General features: G+C 43.5%; 1 protein-coding gene across 2 annotated transcripts in view; it reads left to right on the forward strand.

Annotated features, from left to right (window-relative positions):
* The first annotated feature begins 3,743 nt into the window (after window positions 1–3,743).
* The window catches only part of OTOA (otoancorin), a 68,696-nt gene continuing 52,804 nt past the window's right edge, over window positions 3,744–19,635 (forward strand). Inside the window, exons 1-8 of one of the 2 annotated variants that reach the window (XM_077906984.1) lie at window positions 3,744–3,871; window positions 10,597–10,691; window positions 11,055–11,083; window positions 11,174–11,204; window positions 11,320–11,347; window positions 12,892–12,979; window positions 16,080–16,211; window positions 19,128–19,363. In XM_077906984.1, coding sequence (XP_077763110.1) covers window positions 10,598–10,691; window positions 11,055–11,083; window positions 11,174–11,204; window positions 11,320–11,347; window positions 12,892–12,979; window positions 16,080–16,211; window positions 19,128–19,363 — 638 coding nt within the window. In that variant the 5' untranslated portion in view covers window positions 3,744–3,871; window position 10,597. Of the gene's footprint in view, window positions 3,872–10,596; window positions 10,692–11,054; window positions 11,084–11,173; window positions 11,205–11,319; window positions 11,348–12,891; window positions 12,980–13,874; window positions 14,111–16,079; window positions 16,212–19,127; window positions 19,364–19,635 lie in introns of those variants that run through there. The other variant, XM_077906985.1, reaches the window with a different exon arrangement.

Consider the following 19,635-nt stretch of genomic DNA (forward strand, 5'->3'; position numbering starts at 1 on the left):
TTAGTGATTCAACACTTCCATATATGACTCTGCACTCGTCAGGATGAGCGCTTTCACTTGTTGTGGGTATACACTCAGAAGTGGAAGTGCTGGATCATATGGGAATAGTTTGATTTTTTTAGGAATTGCCATACTGTTTTCCACAGCAGCTGCAGCATTTACACTCCTAACAATATACAAAAGTTCTGATTCTTCACATTCTTGCAAATGTTTGTTCTTTTCTGTTTTTCTTCAGAGTAGCCATCCTAATGGATGCAAGGTGTTATTTCATTGTGGCTTTGATGGATTCTAGAACGATTTGTTTTTATAGCACAACTTGTATGGCATTGGGTTTCATTTACTAGTAATTTGTGCTTTGTGGCTTGCCATTTATATTGATACCACTGAATTGGAATCTGTGCTCACTGATACAAAGTACTTCTTTTTAAAAGCTATGAAATTTTATACTTTTGGAGAATTAGGAGATCACTATTACATAATTAGAACTTAAGATTTCCCTCTGGATTTTAGAGTCAATATGCTGTATTCTCACGAATTAAATATAGTATTTTTGTTACAAGACCATTTAAAAATCGTTTTGAATATATGTAAAATGAAAAGACCCCCCCCCAATATATGACCATGTAAAATTGGAATGCCTATACATCTGAACTTCTTAAGTTCTGGAAAGAACAGATATACTTCCCAAATGCTGTTTTCTTATATCCTGTTTAGGCATCAACAGAATATTGTGTTTTGTTTTGTTTTTCAGAGTATTAGTTTTAAATGACCTTGAACCCTCAACATTTATTTTTATTTATTTATTTATTGGAGTTCAATTTTCCAACATACAGCATAACACCCAGTGCTCATCCTATCAAGTGCCCCCCTCAGTACCCATCACCCAGTCACACCCACCCCCCCGCCCACCTCCCTTTCCACCATCCCTTGTTCGTTTCCCAGAGTTAGGAGTCTCTCATGTTCTGTCTCCCTTTCTGAGATTTCCCACTTATTTTTTCTCCTTTCCCCTTTATTCCCTTCCACTATTTTTTATATTCCCCAAATGAATGAGACCATATAATGTTTGTCCTCCCATTGACTTATTTCACTCAGCATAATACCCTCCAGTTCCATCCACGTTGAAGCAAATGGTGGGTATTTGTCGTTTCTAATGGCTGAGGGAATATTCCATTGTATACATAGACCACATCTTCTTTTATCCATTCATCTTTCTATGGACACCGAGGCTCCTTCCACAGTTTGGCTATTGTAGACATTGCTGCTAGAAACATCGGGCTGCAGGTGCCCCGGCGTTTCACTGCATCTATATCTTTGGGGTAAATCCCCAGCAGTGCAATTGCTAACCCTCAACATTTAAAAAAAATATTTATTTATTCATGAGAGACACAGAAAGAGAGGCAGCAACACAGGCAGAGAGAGAAGCAGCTCCATGCAGGGAGCCTGATGTGGGACTTGATCCCAGACTCAGATCATGCCCTGAGCCAAAGGCAGATCCCCAGCCGCTGAGCCACCCAGGCATCCCTATCAACATTTTTTGATGGTAGAGTTGAGGTGGTTGAGAATATATTGGCAGTCCCTTTTATACTCAGCAGAACAAAACAGGTTTTCCTACACTTGATTTTGCCACTTTTTTTTTTGTTTATAAAATTTAGTTTTTCTTTTTTAATGTAAGCTCTGCACCTGACAAGAGCCTTGAACTCACAACCCCAAAGTCAAGAGTCACATGCTTTACCAACTGAGCCAGCCAGGCCCCACTGCCACCTTGTTCTTATCATTTAGAAGGTGACCATGACTGATAATAAAGCCCTACTGGCTTTTGCATTATAAGTAACATGTTTATTATAGAAAAAGTAAAAACTGCATACAAGTGAAAAGAAGAAAGTGCAGATAAACTTTACCTAGCCTATAATCTTAAGAGAACCACTATTAACATTTTAGTAAAAAAAAAAAGAAAAGCCATTTTAGTATATGCCCTTTCAGATATTTTCTATGCACATATGTTACCCTCCCATGTTTATAAACTTTTAACATTAAAAAATGTAAAAATGAAAAGATACTGTTATCCTTTCAGGATGAATCATGTGAAACTCATAGATACCTGATTTCTAAATCAAAAGTTGACAAAGAATGGAAGACATTTCCCATCATTTAAGGCTTGAGAATGAGCTTGTTTAAAGGATTAAACCAAGGGCTGGGGATAAAATAATTTTTTTGAGAACGCTGAACACTCGTATATAAATATTGACTAGATGAGCAACAGAAGAGTACAGGTGGCCATTTCTGAAGAGAATCTCTAATTTTTGCCACTGACAAAATAATGTCAGCATTAGGCATTTTAGCTATTGAAAAAGGTTCAGGTATTGAGATGTATTTCATTAAATATGAAGGATTGTAAGGAAATCTCTAGGGTTCACAATTATATTTTCACTAGAAAAGATATAGAACAGTTATGCATAATCCCACAGTGCAAACTTAACATTTCAATGTACTTCCAGTTTTAATAATAGTGTATATTACTTAATATTTGGCTTTTTTGGTTCTAAAATCATTTCCTAGGGCACCTGGGTGGCTCAGTGGTTGGGTGTCTGCCTTCGGCTCAGGTCGTGATCTCCGGGTCCTGGGATGGAGTCCCATATCAGGTTCCCCTCAGGGAGCCTGCTTCTCCCACTACCTATATCTCTGCTTCTCTCTGTGTCTCTCATTAATAAATAAATTTTTAAAATCTTTAAAAAAATAAAATCATTTCTTGTGTTACTATTACATGGTCTTTGTTAATATCTATTTTAATGGCTATAGAGTTGATGTATCACAGTTTAACCATTTCCTTATTGGTGTACACTTACATTGGGTCTTTTTGTACTACCACCACTTGTTGTGTTTGTATATATAATACTAGGACAGTAAATATTTTGGTGCAGGAGCCTTTTTCACTTGGGAGGAATTATTCTTTTTTCCTTCAGATAAATTAGGTCACATTTACGGACCAATCGGTTTGAACATATTTACAGTTCTTATTATTCAAAAAACTTTTCATTGTGGAAAATCCCAAGCACATAAACAGGAAGAAAGGTAATAATAATTACCCCTCTTCCCAGGTTTCAACAATTATCAACACATGGCCCAACCTTGTTTTAACCAGGCTCCTGCTGCCCCGTGATCCCCTTTACTTCCAAGCAAAGCCCACACATCACCGCTGTTTTGCAGACATATACCTACAAAAGATAAGGACTTTTAAGAAAACCACAGTACAGGGGCGCCTGGGGGACGCAGTGGTTGAGCGCCTGCCTCGGGCCCAGGGCGTGATACCAGGGTCCTGGGATCAGTCCCACATTGGGCTCCCTGCAGGGAGCCTGCTTCTCTCTCTGCCTCTGCCTCTGCCTTTCTTTGTGTCTCTCACGAATAAATAAATGAAATCCTAAAAAAAAAAAAAAAAAAAAAGAGAAAAAAAAAGAGAGAACCACATTACAGGGCTCATACCTAAGAAACTTAACCTTTACACATTCGGTGCCTACACTGCTCCAACTATCTTGCAATTATTTTAACAGTCTGCTTTGGGATCCGAATAAAGTCCCTATGTTGCAATTGGTGGCTCTGCCATTTAGTTCTTCACACCCTCCCTGGCCAGCCACGGTCTCAGAGAGGGGCCCGGCATAGTGCAGTCCGTCCGCCTGCGTCTGGCCCGTTTGGCTCTGAGGAGGAAGCCCCAGGCCCGGCCCGGCGCCGCGACCCCGGGGCACTCTGCGCGGAGAGGCTGGCGCCGCCCCCACCGCTCGGGCCGCCGGGGGTGAGCCCTGTGGCCCCGCCCCCTCCCCTCCCCTCCCCCCCGCCCCCTGCGCGCGCGGGACTCACAGCAGAGGAGCGGGCAGCGCAGGTGAGGCGCGCGCGGCGGCCCCCGGGGGGCGGGGAGGGCCCGGGGGATGCAGCGCAGGGGACGTGCGCGGACTGGGGGCGCCCCGCGGAGCCTCCCCGGGGAAGGGGACGAGGGGTGCATGGGGCGGGATGGAGGCCGCCAGTGGGCACAGAGACGAAGGAGATGGGCTAAGGGCAGTCGCCGCGGCTTTAAGGCTCTTGGGGGTGGGGGCGTCCACGGAGGGGGGCGTGCGTAGAAACTTCCAGGAAAGGGCTTCGAACCCGCTTAATACTAGTAGCAAGAAAAGCAACGCTGGCAACGTTTGTAATCATCATGGCAGGTGCAAAAACAATAGCAGCAATAGTAATAATAATAGCTGCTATTCTTTTTTTAAAAGATTTTATTTATTTGAGAGAGAGAGAGAGCCTGAGTTGGGGGGCAGAGGGAGAAGCAGACTCCCCTCCCTGCAGGGAGTCTGAGGCGGGGCTCATCCCAGGACCCTGAGATCATGACCTGAGAGAAAGGCAGAGGAGGCTTAACTCCCTGAGCTACCCCTGAGCCCCTCATTGAGTGTGTCTGTATGCCAGTTATGGGCTCAGTTCTTCACCTGTTTTCTTCTTTTTTTTAATGTTTTATTTATTTACTCATGACACACACACACACACACACACACACACACACACACACACACACAGAAAGGCAGAGACACAGGCAGAGGGAGAAGCAGGCTCCATGCAGGGAGCCCGATATGGGACTCGATTCAGGGTCTCCAGGATCACAACCTGGGCCCAAGGCAGGCACCAAACCGCTGAGCCACCCAGGGACCCCCTTCACCTGTTTTCTATACGAGGCAAGTTCTTGACATATTTTCCGTATTTTATGGAAGAAAACGTAGTAAGAAATGGGAAAATGCAGGTAAAGCAAATTCATCACGGACTGCGCAATGGATAAATTTATGAACTTTAAAAATGTTTACACAGTCTTTGTGAGGGAGGTACTGTTGCCATCCCCATTGTACAGAGGAGGAAACACAAGTCCAATGAGGTTAAGGAATTTGGTCAAGAGCACAAATTGGGGGGGATGGCGCCTGGGTGGTTCAGTTCTTAAGCATCTGCCTTTGGCTAGGGTCATGATCTCCTGGCCCTGGGATGCAGCCTGATGTCAGGCTCTGCTCAGTGGGGAGCCTGCTTCTCCCTCTCCCTCTGCTGCTTCTGCTGTTTGTGCTCTCTTGCTCTCTCTTTGTCAAATAAATAAATAAAATCTTAAAAAAAAAAAAAAAAGCACAAATTGGGTGGTCCAAACTAAGGCAAAGCTCCTGTCCTTGGGATGGCACTGGCTACCGGGTGCTGAGCAGGGAGGCTGGGAAGCAGAGCTGGTCAAAATGCTTTGGATTGTTTGGCTCTGGATTTGGGAACCAGCCCTTGCACTCAGTAGCTGTGTGATGTTGGGCCGGTCATTTGACTTCTTGGAACCTGTTTCCTCCTCTCTGAAGTAGTGATAATGGTAATATTTGCCTCAAAGGTTCTGCAAGGATTCAGTGAGACAGTGTATGTAGAGGGGAGTGTACTTAGCTCTCTCTCATTCAATGGTTGCTGGGATTAGGACAACTATCAAGTCAGGCAGCCCTGCATTGGGACCCCTTGTCTGTCATTTGTTTGCTCTGTGACCTCGTGTGCCCACTGAACTCAAGTAAGTCAAGTAAACCTTTGGGGCTGATGGAGAGAGTAAATGGAAGGGAGGGCCTGGCATGATGCCGACACATGGAAGACGCTCAGTGAAAACTTTCTTCCTCTCCTTTTATCACAGAATCCCAAATCTTCCATTTTGTTCCCCTGACACTAAAAGAGAGGAAGGGGGATGACTGTCTAGAAGCTTCCCATCAAGGGCAGAGCTGGAACAAGAGTTCAAGCCTCCATGCCTCTAATCCAAAAAGTAACCACTCCTTTGACTTCTGTACCCACCGTGAGCCTGGCCATTCCAACACCAAATCCAGTTCAATCAGCCTGATATTCTACAAACCAGACAAGTTAACCCACTTTGCATTGATGGCATGAAAATGTGCATCCATGATGCAGACTGTAAATGGAGCTGTTTTACAAACTGTAAAACTCCATGTAATGGGGAATTGTTGGTTTGTGTCTGGGATGGGGTGTGCCACTGTTGGGGGAAACCTCCCAGCATTTCAACGTTTCAGAGAAGATGAGATGCCTCTCATCTGTAGGTTGACCAACTTATCCTGTTTTGCCTGTGACCTTTCCTGTCTTATTTATTTATTTTAAAAAGATTTTATTTATTCATGAGAGAGACAGAGAGAGAGGCAGAGACACAGGCGGAGGGAGAAGCAGGCTCCATGCAGGGACCCTGATCTGGGACTCCATCCCGGGACTCCAGGATCATGTCCTGGGCTGAAGGCAGGCGCTGAACTGCCGAGCAATCCAGGGATCCCCTGACCTTTCCTGTTTTAAAAGTGAACCGTGTGTTCCAGGATACCGCTCAGTCCTGGGAAACCAGGATGGTTGGTGTCCTTGTTCATCCAAATGCTCATTCCCAGTTGCTCAGGAAATCCATCTTCGTTTCTGGTTTGTGGTTATTATTGCTGTTTTCATTTTAGGTTCTACCAAAGCAGCCCTAGCCTGCCGGATTTCCACCAGTGGGCAGCAGGGAGCCTTTGGTGGGAAGGGGGAGGGGCCCATGAAGAAAACCATCAACCCCCAAATCATGATTGCCCTGCACAGTCCATTCAATCCTTTTGGCCAGTCTCCTGAAAGAGTGACCCAAAGGGCTTTTAATTAAAACCAAATCCTGTACTGGTGATGCTCTGAGGTTTCCTTGGCAGGAAGACATTATGTGCAGTAGAAAGCCAGGCATCTGTTTCAGTAATCATATACCTCTCCGTAGAGTTAGTAGGGAGATGCTGGCAGTAAGTACAAGAAGCCTCATTGTCCAGGAAACTGGAGAATTGTGAATGAGGCCAGTGCCCCAGGGCAGCTGACCAAAAGGGAAGGGAGAAAAAAGAACCAAAGTTTCCCCGTAAAGCCCCTAAGCCCCAAACCCAGTAGGAGTTATTATGGAGAGTTGAAGGTACCAGCTGGGAGGTGGGATTGGTGGGGGCAGAGCACATCTGCAGAGTGCTTGGGGATCCTCTAACTTCAAAACCTGTTGGAATGTGTGTCTTTTAGTGTTTGTAGGTTTCAAAAGTTTCAGTTTGTTTTTGCCCTGGGCAGTAAAATGAGCCTAATGGTTTGCAAAGCTGGTTGTGGAAGTCCCCTTGGGGGTTAAAGCATCCATTTGTTTAACCAGCTAGACAATACCAGAGAAATCTGTAGGAAAGGATCCCAGGAAACCGTGGGTGGGCATTATGGGGCTTCCCTTCAAGTTGCTGTTAATATCCCAAGAGGGTGGCATCCTGTAATTGGGGTGTGGGCTGCCTGAGAGTCAGAGGAAGTAAAATGCAGCCCCAGTTTTCATCTGATTTGATCTATAAACAGATTTTGAGGGGTTCCCCCCTCCTTCCGCTTGACCTGAAAGACCCATCCCTACCTGTTTTCCTCCTGGTGTGTCCCCTCCTGTGAGCACCCATCCCCTTTCCCCCCTCATATATCCTCCCCTCTTTTACTAAAAACACGCAGTCTCTTTTGTTGCTTTTTCTTTTAAAAATCATTTGTGAGGAAAATTTCAAACACATACAAAAGTAGGCATAAGAATATATTGAACTTTGGGGCACCTGGTTGGCTCAGTGGTTGAGCATCTGCCTTTGGCTCAACGTCGTGATCCCAGTTCCGGGATTGAGTCCCTCATTGGGCTCCCCTGCCTATGTCTCTGCCTCTCTCTCTGTGTCTCTATGAATTAAAAAAAAAAAAAAATATATATATATAGAACGTCATGTACTCATCACTCAGCTTCCATTGGCAACTCATAACCACCTACTTCCTCCCCTATTATTTTGAAGCCATTTCAAACCCCACATTTCTTCTTGTAAATATGGAAGTGTGTAGCTCTAAAAGCAGGCTTGGCAAACTTTTTCAGCAAAGGAACAGAGAATCAATATTTTCAGCTTCGTAGAACACAATCTCATTGCACTGACTCAACCCTGCTGCCACAGCATTGGAAGCAGCCACAGACAATACTGACGTGAACAGGCCTGGCCCCATATTCCACAAAACCTTTACTTAGGGACGCTAACATTTAAATTCCATACATGAAGTTTTCATGTGTCAAGAGATAGCACTCGTCTGTGTGTGTGTGTGTGTGTGTGTGTGTGTGTTTTAAACTATTTAAAAATGGAAAAACCACTCTTAGCTTGTGAGCCACGTAAGACCAGGTGGCTTGTTTGAATTTGGGTTGTGGTTTGGTGACCCCTCGTTGGAGGAGATCATTTGAGGGATAATGTAACTGTTGGGGGGTGACCTATGAGCTGGCACTGGGTAATAGGAGCCCCCTCATCCCCTCTCCTGTCCTTGGAACGTGCACTGTGCCCACCATCCCACATGAGGAACTCCAGGAAGCAAACTCCAGGCAGCCAGCTGGAGGACTTCCAGGGGCCAGCTTGTTGGTGTTTGTATATGGAAGAACCTTGGTTTTTCCTCCTGAGCGAGGGAACCCGGTTCTCCAGCTCCTTCTTTGTTCTTGTTCTTGTGAGTCTTTCAGACCAAAGTGTGTCCTTTACCACTTGCACAAAGCATGCAACACCAGACACTTGACTTGTGATGCTTTTGGTTACCAAATAACGTGGAGGTTCTCCTCACACCATGTAATTCTGTGATGCCAGCTGGGTGTCCTACAGTTTAACTCAGACACCATCTGCCTGGAGTCAGAGCAGTCCCATGATACTGTTCCCCTCTCACCCTGCTTCAGTACCCGTCCATGGTGTAGGTCTCCAGGTCACCCACAACTTCTGGGTGACATGGCTGTGTTGCCAGGGGAACTAGGGGGACCTGGACCATGGGGCCTCTACCTAGTCAGACCTGAAGGAGTCACCGAAGGTTCTTGGTCTTGTCATGAGAATGAACTCCAGAACAGACACACAGCATAGTGGTTGGATCACACAAGCAGGAAAGTTTATTAAAGTCAAAAGCACATTCTTGAGATATGAGAGAGAGAGAGAGAGAGAGAGAGAGAGAGAGAGAGAGAGGCAGAGACACAGGCAGAGGGAGAAGCAGGCTCCATGCAGGGAGCCCGACATGGGACTCGATCCTGGGACTCCAGGATCACACCCTGGGCTGAAGGCGGCGCTGCCCAGCCCACATAGGCACAATTATTAACTCCATTTTCAGCTCCTGTCTCTTCTCTGGAGGATGGGGGTGGGGCTAGAGCCAACCAGGAGCCTACCCAGAGTCCCCTCAATGGAAAAAAGATGATACTAGTACTTTTACCATTTAGGAATTTATTAAGTTTTAGGAGCTCTATGCCAGGAACTCAGAGCAGAGATCAATATATATTTTTTATAACCTCATGGTCTTCCTTCTTTTAGGATCTCATCGCCAGTATTTGGTGCTGTCAGTCTACTTAACTTTTAGCCACTCCAGTGTAGGTAGTGATGCCCCCCCTTTTTTTTTTAAGATTTATATATTTTTAATGAGAGAGAGAGAGACAGACAGACAGACACAGGCAGAGGGTGAAGCAGGCTCCATGTAGGGAGCCTGATGTGAGAATCCATCCTGGGACTCCAGGATCACACCCTGGGCTGAAGGCAGCGCTAAACCGCTGAGCCACCCAGGGATCCCTGGTACCCCATTTTTTTTTAAATTTTTATTTATTTATGATAGTCACAGAGAGAGAGAGAAAAGAGGCAGAGACACAGGCAGAGGGAGAAGCAGGCTCCATGCACCGGGAGCCCGAATGTGGGATTCGATCCCGGGTCTCCAGGATCGCGCCCTGGGCCAAAGGCAGGCGCCAAACCGCTGCGCCACCCAGGGATCCCTGGTACCCTTTTTTTAAAGCAATATCTACACCCAACGTGGGGTTTGAACTTATGACCCCGAGATCAGGAGTCACGTGCTCTACCAAATGAGCCAGCTAGGTGTAGTGCTATCTAATTGTGCATTTAATTTGCATGTTCCTGATAACTAATGATGCTGATAATATTTTGTAAGTTTACTGGCCATTTATTTTGTTTAAAATGAAGCTTAAGTTTGTATCTATTCTTGCCTCTGGCTTATCTTCTACTTACTGTATTGTAAGAGTTCTTTTTATAGTCTGGATATAAACTGCTTGTCAGATATAACAGAGCCTATGCTTCTAATCACTCCTCTTTGCTGGACTGAAGGGAATGAGAAAGGGTTGTAAGAATATAAACAGCCCATTGTCATCAAGGAGAGAGATGATTGTGTCTTTGACTAGCATGGGGGTTTAGATAGAGCAAAGTACATGGAATTTAAAACTTATTTTAAAAAAACTTCAAGGGGTTCTGAGTCAATTTGTTTTTCCTTTTTGTCTTCTGAATGTTCCTTTTTTTTTTTTTTTTTTTTTAAGATCCATTTATTTATTTTAGAGAAAGAGAGAGAGAGCATGAGCAGGGGGAGGGACAGAGGGAGAGGGAAAGAAATCTCCAAGCTGCTTTCCTGCTGAGCATGGAGCTCAACTCGGGGATCCCCATTCCAGCACCCTGAGATTATGACTTGAGTTGAAATCAAGAGTTGGGTGCTTAACCGACCTGAGCTACCCAGGTGCCCCAAGTCTTCTGAATGTTTTTAAGTATATTTTAAAAATAAAAACCTGAATTACTTCTGTGCTTGAATTAACTACAGGATGATGTCCCAGGAACCTAGGACATACTTTCTTTTCCTGTTCTTTTTTCTGAGCCATGGAGTGGCAAGTCATAGCGTTCCAGATTCCAGGCAGGGTAAGTCCTGAGGGAGGAATAATCTGCCATAGTTACCACACATCTTAAGGAATGTAATGGGATGGACCAGTTTAGGTACATGATACTATAGATGTTTGGGATGTATGCATATGTGTGAGTATGTGTGTGCATGTGTGTGTGTATGCACACATATGTGTAGGATTTTCAGGATTTTTCTAAAAGGATTTTTCAAACCAGAGTTTTCTCACATTGGGCACATATGGGCACAGGTATAATTGAAATTCACTAAAATTTTTCTTCATGAGTGATTTTTTTGGGGGGGGATCTTTTCCTAACTCATATGTATATTTCTGCGGATCACACAATTCAATTCTAGTTATACCTTCGATGGCTTTCTTACAGATTTGCATCCATTGTTGCAAAAAATGGCAGTGAGTATTTCATTTTCTTTTAACCAAAATCTCCTCTCCTGATGATGAGATTTTGGATGTTTTGCTTGACGATATTTCTTTACCTTTTAGGAAGAAATAATAGATGGAAGCTATCTGAATGGTAATGTCTCTACTCTTTCCCCACTTTGCTGCTTCTAAAAATTTCAAATAGAATGTGCCTGTGATTTCTCTGGAATGATTCTTTAAAGTTGTCTTTTCATTTTATTCCCATGCAGCATTACTGGATCTCATACAGTTTCAAAGGTAACCTACTCCAGAGGGGAGGGGAAGGGATGGAATAGATGTTTAATAAAAATTCCTAAGTGAAAATCTCTTAATTGTAAAAAGTAATACATACCTAGGTATTCATTACAAAAAATATCAACCAGGGTACAAGTTTTTTAAAGTAGCTACATGTGTTTCACAAACTTTTATTCCTCTCTGCTCTGGCACAGGTGTTAACATTTACTGAGGGTTTACTATGCAGCAGCCTACCATTGTTAGTGCTTTGTGTGTAGAAACATGTCCAGTCCTCAAAAGCTCCCCCAGGGAAGGTGTTGTTATCCCCTTGGACAGAATAGTGAAACTAAGGCACGGGGCGGGTGAATCAGGGTCATGCATCTGGGAAGCGTGGTGGAGCTGAGGTGTGTATCCAGTAGCGGGGCTCTAGGGCCCATTGCCCTTTCATGTTGTATACAGCATATAGACTGGTGTTAGATACCGGAGTTGTGGGCCAGGGCACTAGAGAGTGTTGTGGAAAGACAAATATTAACAGATCATTCTAAAATGATGAATACTATGAGGGAGAAGAAATGAGGGGCTTGGGGGCCCATGACAGGGGTACTCAATTATGTTAAAGTGAGAGTCCCCGTACACATTCTTCTTCCTAATGTAACTTTAACTCCAGTCAATAGTTTTGGATATACTATTTCAGGCTAAAGTTATCTATCATCTACCTATCTATGTATCTATCTATCATCTATCTATCTTTGTGTTCATTTATTCATTCATCTATTTAGTAACAAAAACAGGATTATAAAAGGCTTTCTAATTGTTTAAGGCTGGAGGATTTATCTGCTGCCAGTTACTCTGTCATAGCTAGAAGCTAAAGTACAACTTGTTCCTTTTTATTGATGGATGACATTCCATTGAATGCACATGCCATATTTGTTTAACCTTTTACTTGTTGGACATCTGAATTGTTTCTAATTTTTGACTGTTCTGAATGAAATTGTGCATTTTCTATGTGATGGGTACCATTTTAAGGACTTTGCATGTGTGAACAAATAAACTCTTCCCAATTTTTAGCTATGTTACAGAGAGAGGGAAATTGAGGCACAGGAAAACTCAGTAATTTGCCCAAGGCCACACAGTTAAGTGGTGGAGCCAGGATTCAAATCCAGGTTTTGAGCTTACACTCTTTAACTATGCCATTTCATCTTCTCATGGTATATACTATATCTGCTTTTAAAATTTAATATAGTAAGGTCATCTTTCCAAGTCAGTCTGTTTGTCTTGTAGTTAATCCAAGTGGATTGTTACAGAAATTAGAATATTGCGCACAGCTCAGAAATGGATCTTTGTCTTTGAGAAAATGGGATCCAGGAAGATTATTAGATTCAGAAACTCCCCCACCACTGTGCCAGGTTAACAAATCTCCTACCTCTTCCAAACACAAAGTTCCTAGCATTCCTGGTCCATTCCCTATGTCCTCTCTGAACTGTGGTCTTCTGGCCACTTAGCAAGTAGGGGAACTACTCATCACAGGGGAACCTGTCATCGTGACCTTCTCCTGTCTTCAACTGAAGCTCCCATGGGTGGACAGCAGACCTGTGCCACAGAATCCTGGCCTATCTGAATTCACGGAATGTCACCTTCACCATCCCCAGCCTGCAGGTGTGTACCTGAGACTCATCCCTATCACATATTCTCCTCCCAGTTCTCAAGGGTTGTAAGCTCAGGGGCCAGGCTGGATGGAGAAGTGGACTAGGTATAGAGCTAGTTTTCACTTCCACAAAGAAACATGTTCTGTCCAGTTGTTTTGAAACATGATACAAGCTCTTTTGTGTTTTTCCAGCTTTCTACCTTTGATGGAGACTTGGTGTATTAACGTGTAGGCTGAGCTGCTGAAACAAAGAGACCCCAAATTCCAGCAGCACAAACAATGTAGTTTATTTCTATTTCATGTTATATTTCAGAGCTAGGTGGGAGATCCAGAGTGGAGAGGAAGCTCTATTTCTTTCTTAAAAAAAAAAAAGATTAATTTATTTCAGAGAGAGAACAAGTGAGCAGAGGGAGGGGCAGAGGGAGAGCGAGAAAATCTTTTTTTTTTTTTTAAAGATTTTATTTATCTATTCTTGAGAAACTCACAGAAAGAGGCAGAGACATAAGCAGAGGGAAAAGGAGCCTGATGTGGGACTCGATCCCAGGACCCCAGGATCACAACCTGAACCAAAGGCAGATGGTCAACCACTGAGTGCCCCCAGGTGACTCAGAAGCTCTGTTTCAAAAGATTATCCAGGAGCCCAGGTTCATTCTATCTGTTGCTTTGTCATCCTCTAGGGAGTTGTTGCTCACATGATTGAAACAGCACATCCATTCTCCAACCCAGGAGAGGGAGTGTTGGGAAAGAGGAAGTGAAGAGTGAGCATTTTCTCTTTAAGGACATGACCTGCAAGTTGCTCACTTCCTCCCACTCATGTGCCATTGGCTCACAGTCCACAGTCTCATGTTACTGCAGAGGAGGAAGAAGAGAGGCCTATCTGAGAAGCCATGTGATCAGCTAAAACTTGTGGGATTCTGTTGCTAAACAGAATTACAGGAGACTGGCTCTTTGGGTATAATTATCAGTCTCTTGGTCATGGGACCAAGAAATATTTTTCTTCCCTTTTAACACTACTGTAAGAAGAACAGTAGCATAGGCATGTTGATAGAGGGCAATGATGTTTGTGGAGTGGTAGGACATGATGGGGACTGTGACAAACTGGACAGCATGTGCCTCATTGACGTGGTCATCAGCCCGGTGTGGTATGTTGTATCTTTACCATTATACTGTGAATGGCACAGAAAATTGAGGAAATACTCTTTTATTATTAAAAAACTACTTGATTCAGCAAAGAAACCATAACGTCTTTGATGAGTGAAGTTCTTTTTTTTTTTTTTAAGATTTTATTTATTAATGAGAGATACACACAGAGAGGCAGAGACACAGGCAGAGGGAGAAGCAGGCTCCATGCAGGGAGCTCATTGTGGGACTCGATCCAGGGACCACAGGATCACACCCTGAGCTGAAGGCAGATGCTCAACCGCTGAGTCACCCAGGCATCCCTGATGAATGAAGTTCTGATGTCTTTATTGTTTCAATTTTTATTTACTTTATAATGATAATGAAAATATTAACCAACATTCACGTGAGAACTACATTCAGAGAGCTGGTTGCTAACCCTTTAGCAGGACACCCGCTAGCTGGAGGTGGCTGTTGGCCTCATGGCATCTGCTTTCTTTTTTCTGTTCCTCAGTCTGTGGCAATCTAAAGGCAAGTAATGCCAGCCCCTTTGCTCTCCAGCAGTAAGTTTTCTCATGAGATGTGTATATTTTAACCTGTTGAATAGATATCTTCTATTTCTTCCCATGTATAAATTTATTTATTCATTCAGTATCTACTTATCTAGCCTCTTATCTCTGCTAGGCACCATTCTAGACACTGGAGACTCAGAGGAGAACAAGGCAATCACGTTACTACCCATATGGACCTTGCATTCTAGAGGGAGAGTCACTGAGTAAATAATTATTCAACTCATTTAGGGTAGGGAATGATGAGTGACACTTACCATTTACTGTCTACTAGGCAGTATTGAAAACACTTTACACACATTTATTTCATCCTCATAACAACCCAAATGGTAAGTCTCTACTGTGTCTATTTTTCAGCTAAGAAAACTGAGACCCCAAAGTAGTGTTGCCTGTTTAGCAAATAAAAATGCAGTATTCCCAGGGCACCTGGCTGGCTCAGTCAGTGGAGCATGCAACTCTTGATCTTGGGGTTGTGAGTTTGAGTTCTACCTTGGGTGTAGAGGTTGCTTAAAGAAAAATACAGTGTTCTCAGTTAAATTTGATTTGCAGATGACTAATGAATAATTTTTTTTAGTATATATCCCATGCAATATTTGGGGATGTACTTATGCTAAAAAATTATTCATTGTTTAACTGAAATTCAAATTTAATTGGGCATCCTGTGTTTTACCTATCAATCCTAGTTAGGTTAACTTGTCCAAGGCCACACAGCTAGTCAGTGGCAAAGTGGAGATGTACACGTGGGTTTTCTGAATCTAGAGCCCACCTTTTGCCCTTGATATCACAATATGCTGCCTCTATAGAGCACTTTTATTTAGTGGAGATTTAAAAAATAATTCCCCAGATAGCAGAGGTAATTTCTTTTAGGAGAGGCTGTTGTCCTCTCCTCTTCACTTTGGAGGGGATGCCAAGAGGGAGTTTGTTCATGCTGCCTGAATTTTGCTTCTACTCTGGTAGCTTGGGGCATGGGAGGGGGTTTGAGGAGTGCCAATCTGGGGGTGGTAAACTTCCTGGACAGAGGAACTGCCCACTGGTCTGGACGTGAAATCCCAATCACCCATAGGGACCAGGCAGGCCATGGGGAAATCGGCTGGCTGGGTGGGTGGTGAAGAGGAGTGTAATTACAGGGAACAGCTGCCCCTCAGCCTGCAATTATCACCAGGAAGGGGATATGCTTAGCATTGTCAAATCTTTGTGTTTTCCAAGAGAAATTGGAAGTCTGGATTTTTGTGGGGAATCCCCTGACTTTGAAATGTTGGCAGCTAATGAAAAATTTTGCAGCTAGCCAAATCAAACATGTCTGCAAGCTGCCAGCTTGTGGGCTCTGCAGGGAAGTAGGTGGCCTGCTTGGGCTGCTGGCCATGGTGCTGACCACGTGCTCCTGTCCTGTCCTCACTGACTCTTCTCAACACCCCATATCCAGGCAGCCATGGAAAACCATCTGGAGCAGCGTCTGTATCAGCCCCAGAAGCTGCTAGAGGACCTGAGAGACACAGATGCTCAGCAATTCCACACTGTGATGAAATGCCTCTTAGAAGACAAGAAGGACCTCTTGGTGAGGCATTCTTGGCACCCTGAGAGTAGGGGAAATCCAGGGCCAGTTGGTATTTGTTGAGTTGAATTGAACTGAGCCTGACTCAGTCCTTCTTTATGTCTTCCTACCACTTTCTCCTTTCACAAACTCTCCAGGAGTTGCAGACCTTGGTTTTCTCACTTACTTTTTACAAAGCTCAAATGAAGAGTCTTATACTGTATATTCTCATGGGAACTAAGAAATGGGGGGGGGGGGTTACTGAGGAGCTTCTAATAGTTTGGTTTGATAAACATCCACGAATGATTGCTGTGCATCAGTGGATACTGGGTACAAAGATGAAAGGCTACCTTTGCCCTCAAGGAGTTTATAGTCTGGGGGTAGAAAAAAACAGAAATAGACAAATTTCCATAAAACAAAGTTGGTGATCGGAGAGTATCACAGAGCAAGGTCTATGAGACCCAGAAAATCTTTGGGACCCAGAAAGGCGAGGTTTAGAGGTTTTTTTTTTTTTTTTTTAAAGATTTTATTTATTTATTTGACAGAGAGAGAAAGAGAGAGAGTGGGCGAGCAGAAGCAGGGGGTAGTGGGAGAGGGAGAAACAGGTTCTCTGCTAAGCGGGGAGCCTGACTCAGGGCTCGATCCCAGGACCCCAGGATCATGACCTGAGACAAAGGCAGACACATAACCAATTGAGCCACTCAGGCACCCCTGGAGTTTTCTTTATCAGAGATACTTTAATGTGAAACAGTGTTTTTTAGAAGAAGTTGAACCTGTAAACATTTTAATAGTCACAGACTTACTTTAATGTGTGTTACTAAAATAGAATGGATACATCCAACCTGTCAGTTTGGTAGAGATGTAATGTTTCCTTTTGAAATGAATTTTAGTTAAAAAAAGGTCAGTTAAAAAATGAATGAAGTAAATAATACTGAAGTAAATAGTATAGGCAGTGCAAAGATATGGCAAAACTGAGGATGGTGGTCTATGAAAATGATATTGATTAATATTTATTGAGGATTTACTATGCATCAGATGTTATTCTAAGGGAATTGTCAGCAAACTGTTTCTGTAAAGGACCTGATACTGAATATTTTAGGCTTTGCAGGGCATGTATTCTCTGTCACAACTACTTAACTCTGCTGCTATAGCAGGAAAGCAACCATAGGTGGCTGGTAAATAAATGGGCATGGATCTGTTCCAATAAAACTTTGTTCACAAAAACAGGCAGTAGGCCAGATTTGGCTTGTGAATCATAGTTTGCCAACACTGTTCTGAGGGTTTAACATGCATGGGTTGAATGAATCCTTTCCAGGATCTTCTGAAATAAGGACAATAATAATAATACCATTTCAATATTCAGATGAGGAAATGGTCTTAGAGAGGTTGAATGAGTAACCTTGTGTCACACAGCTCAAAAGTGGCAGATCTGAGGTGAGAACCTGGGCTCCTGACTCCAGCAGTAAGTCCTTCTGGCATCTAGTAAAGCCTATGGGCCCCTTTTCAGCATAACATGTTAAAAATCTATAAAATAAAATACAAAGGAGGCCAATGCTATTGAAAGATATTTATCAGAATAATAAAACACACATTTGGAGCATAGTGATTTATGTGCTTAACACATCCAATAACGAAATTTAGCTGTGAGTCAAGTAGCTTTTGTAATTTTTACGAGGTATTGATTATAAAGGAGATTTCAAGATATCTTTGACAACTATAATGTGTTATGAAAGTGTCTGATTTCTACTGATGACAAATGTAAGGTCCCGCTACTGCTTTGGTGGCTTATTGTCTATATTAATTCCTGAAGGAAATGCTGGAAATGAGTTCTGTGGCAGTAAAATGGAGGTGCAGTTTTCCCTAACGTTCACATTCTAGCCACAGACCTCTGCTTCAGAACTCCTAAACTGCATTCTTAACCACTACACTGTTTAGCACCCCCAAGAGTAAATGACCAAAGTTAGGAAACACTCCGTCATAGTTAGAAGTGTGGGCTTGGATGCAGATATACTTGTTTCAGATCCTCGCTCTGTGTAAGCTTGGGCAGGTTGCTTATTCTATCTTTGGTTTTCCTCACCTCTGATACTGAGATAATAATAACATATAACATTTGTTGAGTGTTCACTAGGAGTCAGGTGCCCTACATGCCTAGTGTGTGGTCATTGTGGTTATTATGTTTGTAGGATGAGCTGGGTGAAAGACTGGTGCCAATCAAATTGTGACTAAGCCCTGTCAGCATTCCTGGGTTCTGTGGTTCAAAAGAGTCATTCATTCATTCATTCATTCATTCATTCATTCATTCATCCTAGCAGGCTTTCTCAATGTTTTTTTTTCTTTTTGGGAACCAGGAATTCCACTGAGCACATGGCTTGGGCCTCAAGGACTTTCCTGGCTCAACCCCTGCTGCATGTGTAGTCAGGTACCTGGGCTCCACTGAAGACCAGTTAAATAAGACTTTGAATGGTGGTGCTGGGATCACTTCCCAGTGATTGTGCAGCCAGGGTTGAGAACCACTGACATGGAGGAAAGACAGGTCCATAAGCATCTGTAATGCACCACAGAGTTTCACACAAGGTGCTCTTAGGAGCACTTATTGGAGGGAGATTTGATTTGACCAAAGTAGGAGGGCACTTGAGAAGACTTCACCAAGAAGGTGATGATAGTTGAGCTTGTCCATGAGGGATGAGCTGGGTTTTGCTAGAGGAAGGAGGTGGGGAGGGAATTCCAGCTCAAGCATGCACCTAAAAAGTTGCCTAGTGTGTTGAGGGAGGTGAAGGCCTCGACTTTGTTCTCTAAGAGATGGAAAGTTCTAGAAGGTTTGACATAGTGTGCTATTAAACAGTGGTCCTGAATTTCCCCACTGCTAAGTGTGGTTCTTCTCAGGGCTTCCAAATCTAGAGGCCTCTCTCAAGACAACGCTAGATTCTTTCTTTACTTTAGGAGCTGGAAGACATCGTTATTGACTTGGGAGAGATTCGGAAACAAGCCTTGCAGAGCCCTGGCGTGAACCGCAGCCTGTTTCTCATCACACTGGAGAGGTGTTTCCAGGTGCTGAACTCCCTGGAGTGTGTGGAGATCCTGGGCAGGGTCCTGAGGGGCTCCTCAGGCAGCCTTCTGCAGCCAAACATCCCAGAGAAGCTCCCCCAGGACCTGCGTGAGGACGCTTTCAAGAACCTGTGAGTGCTTCCCCCAGCCCTTGAACCCTATTCTCCATTCCTCAGAAGTAATATATGGCAGAGGGAAGGAAGCAGGGGGAGCAGGTCAACATGTGAGGTCTGGAGCAGAGCTTAACATCTGTGGAATTTAGAGAGATGGTTTGATTAAAACAGTGCTTCCCAAATGTCAGTCATTCTGGTACCATCCTCACAATTTTTGCCATATCTGTACATCATTGGTACACTTTTATTTACCTCATGTTTTTTCTTTATAGTGATTCATTCTTTTTAAT

Source organism: Canis aureus, chromosome 8 (assembly GCF_053574225.1).
Source record: "Canis aureus isolate CA01 chromosome 8, VMU_Caureus_v.1.0, whole genome shotgun sequence".
NCBI classification, from domain to species: domain Eukaryota; kingdom Metazoa; phylum Chordata; class Mammalia; order Carnivora; family Canidae; genus Canis; species Canis aureus.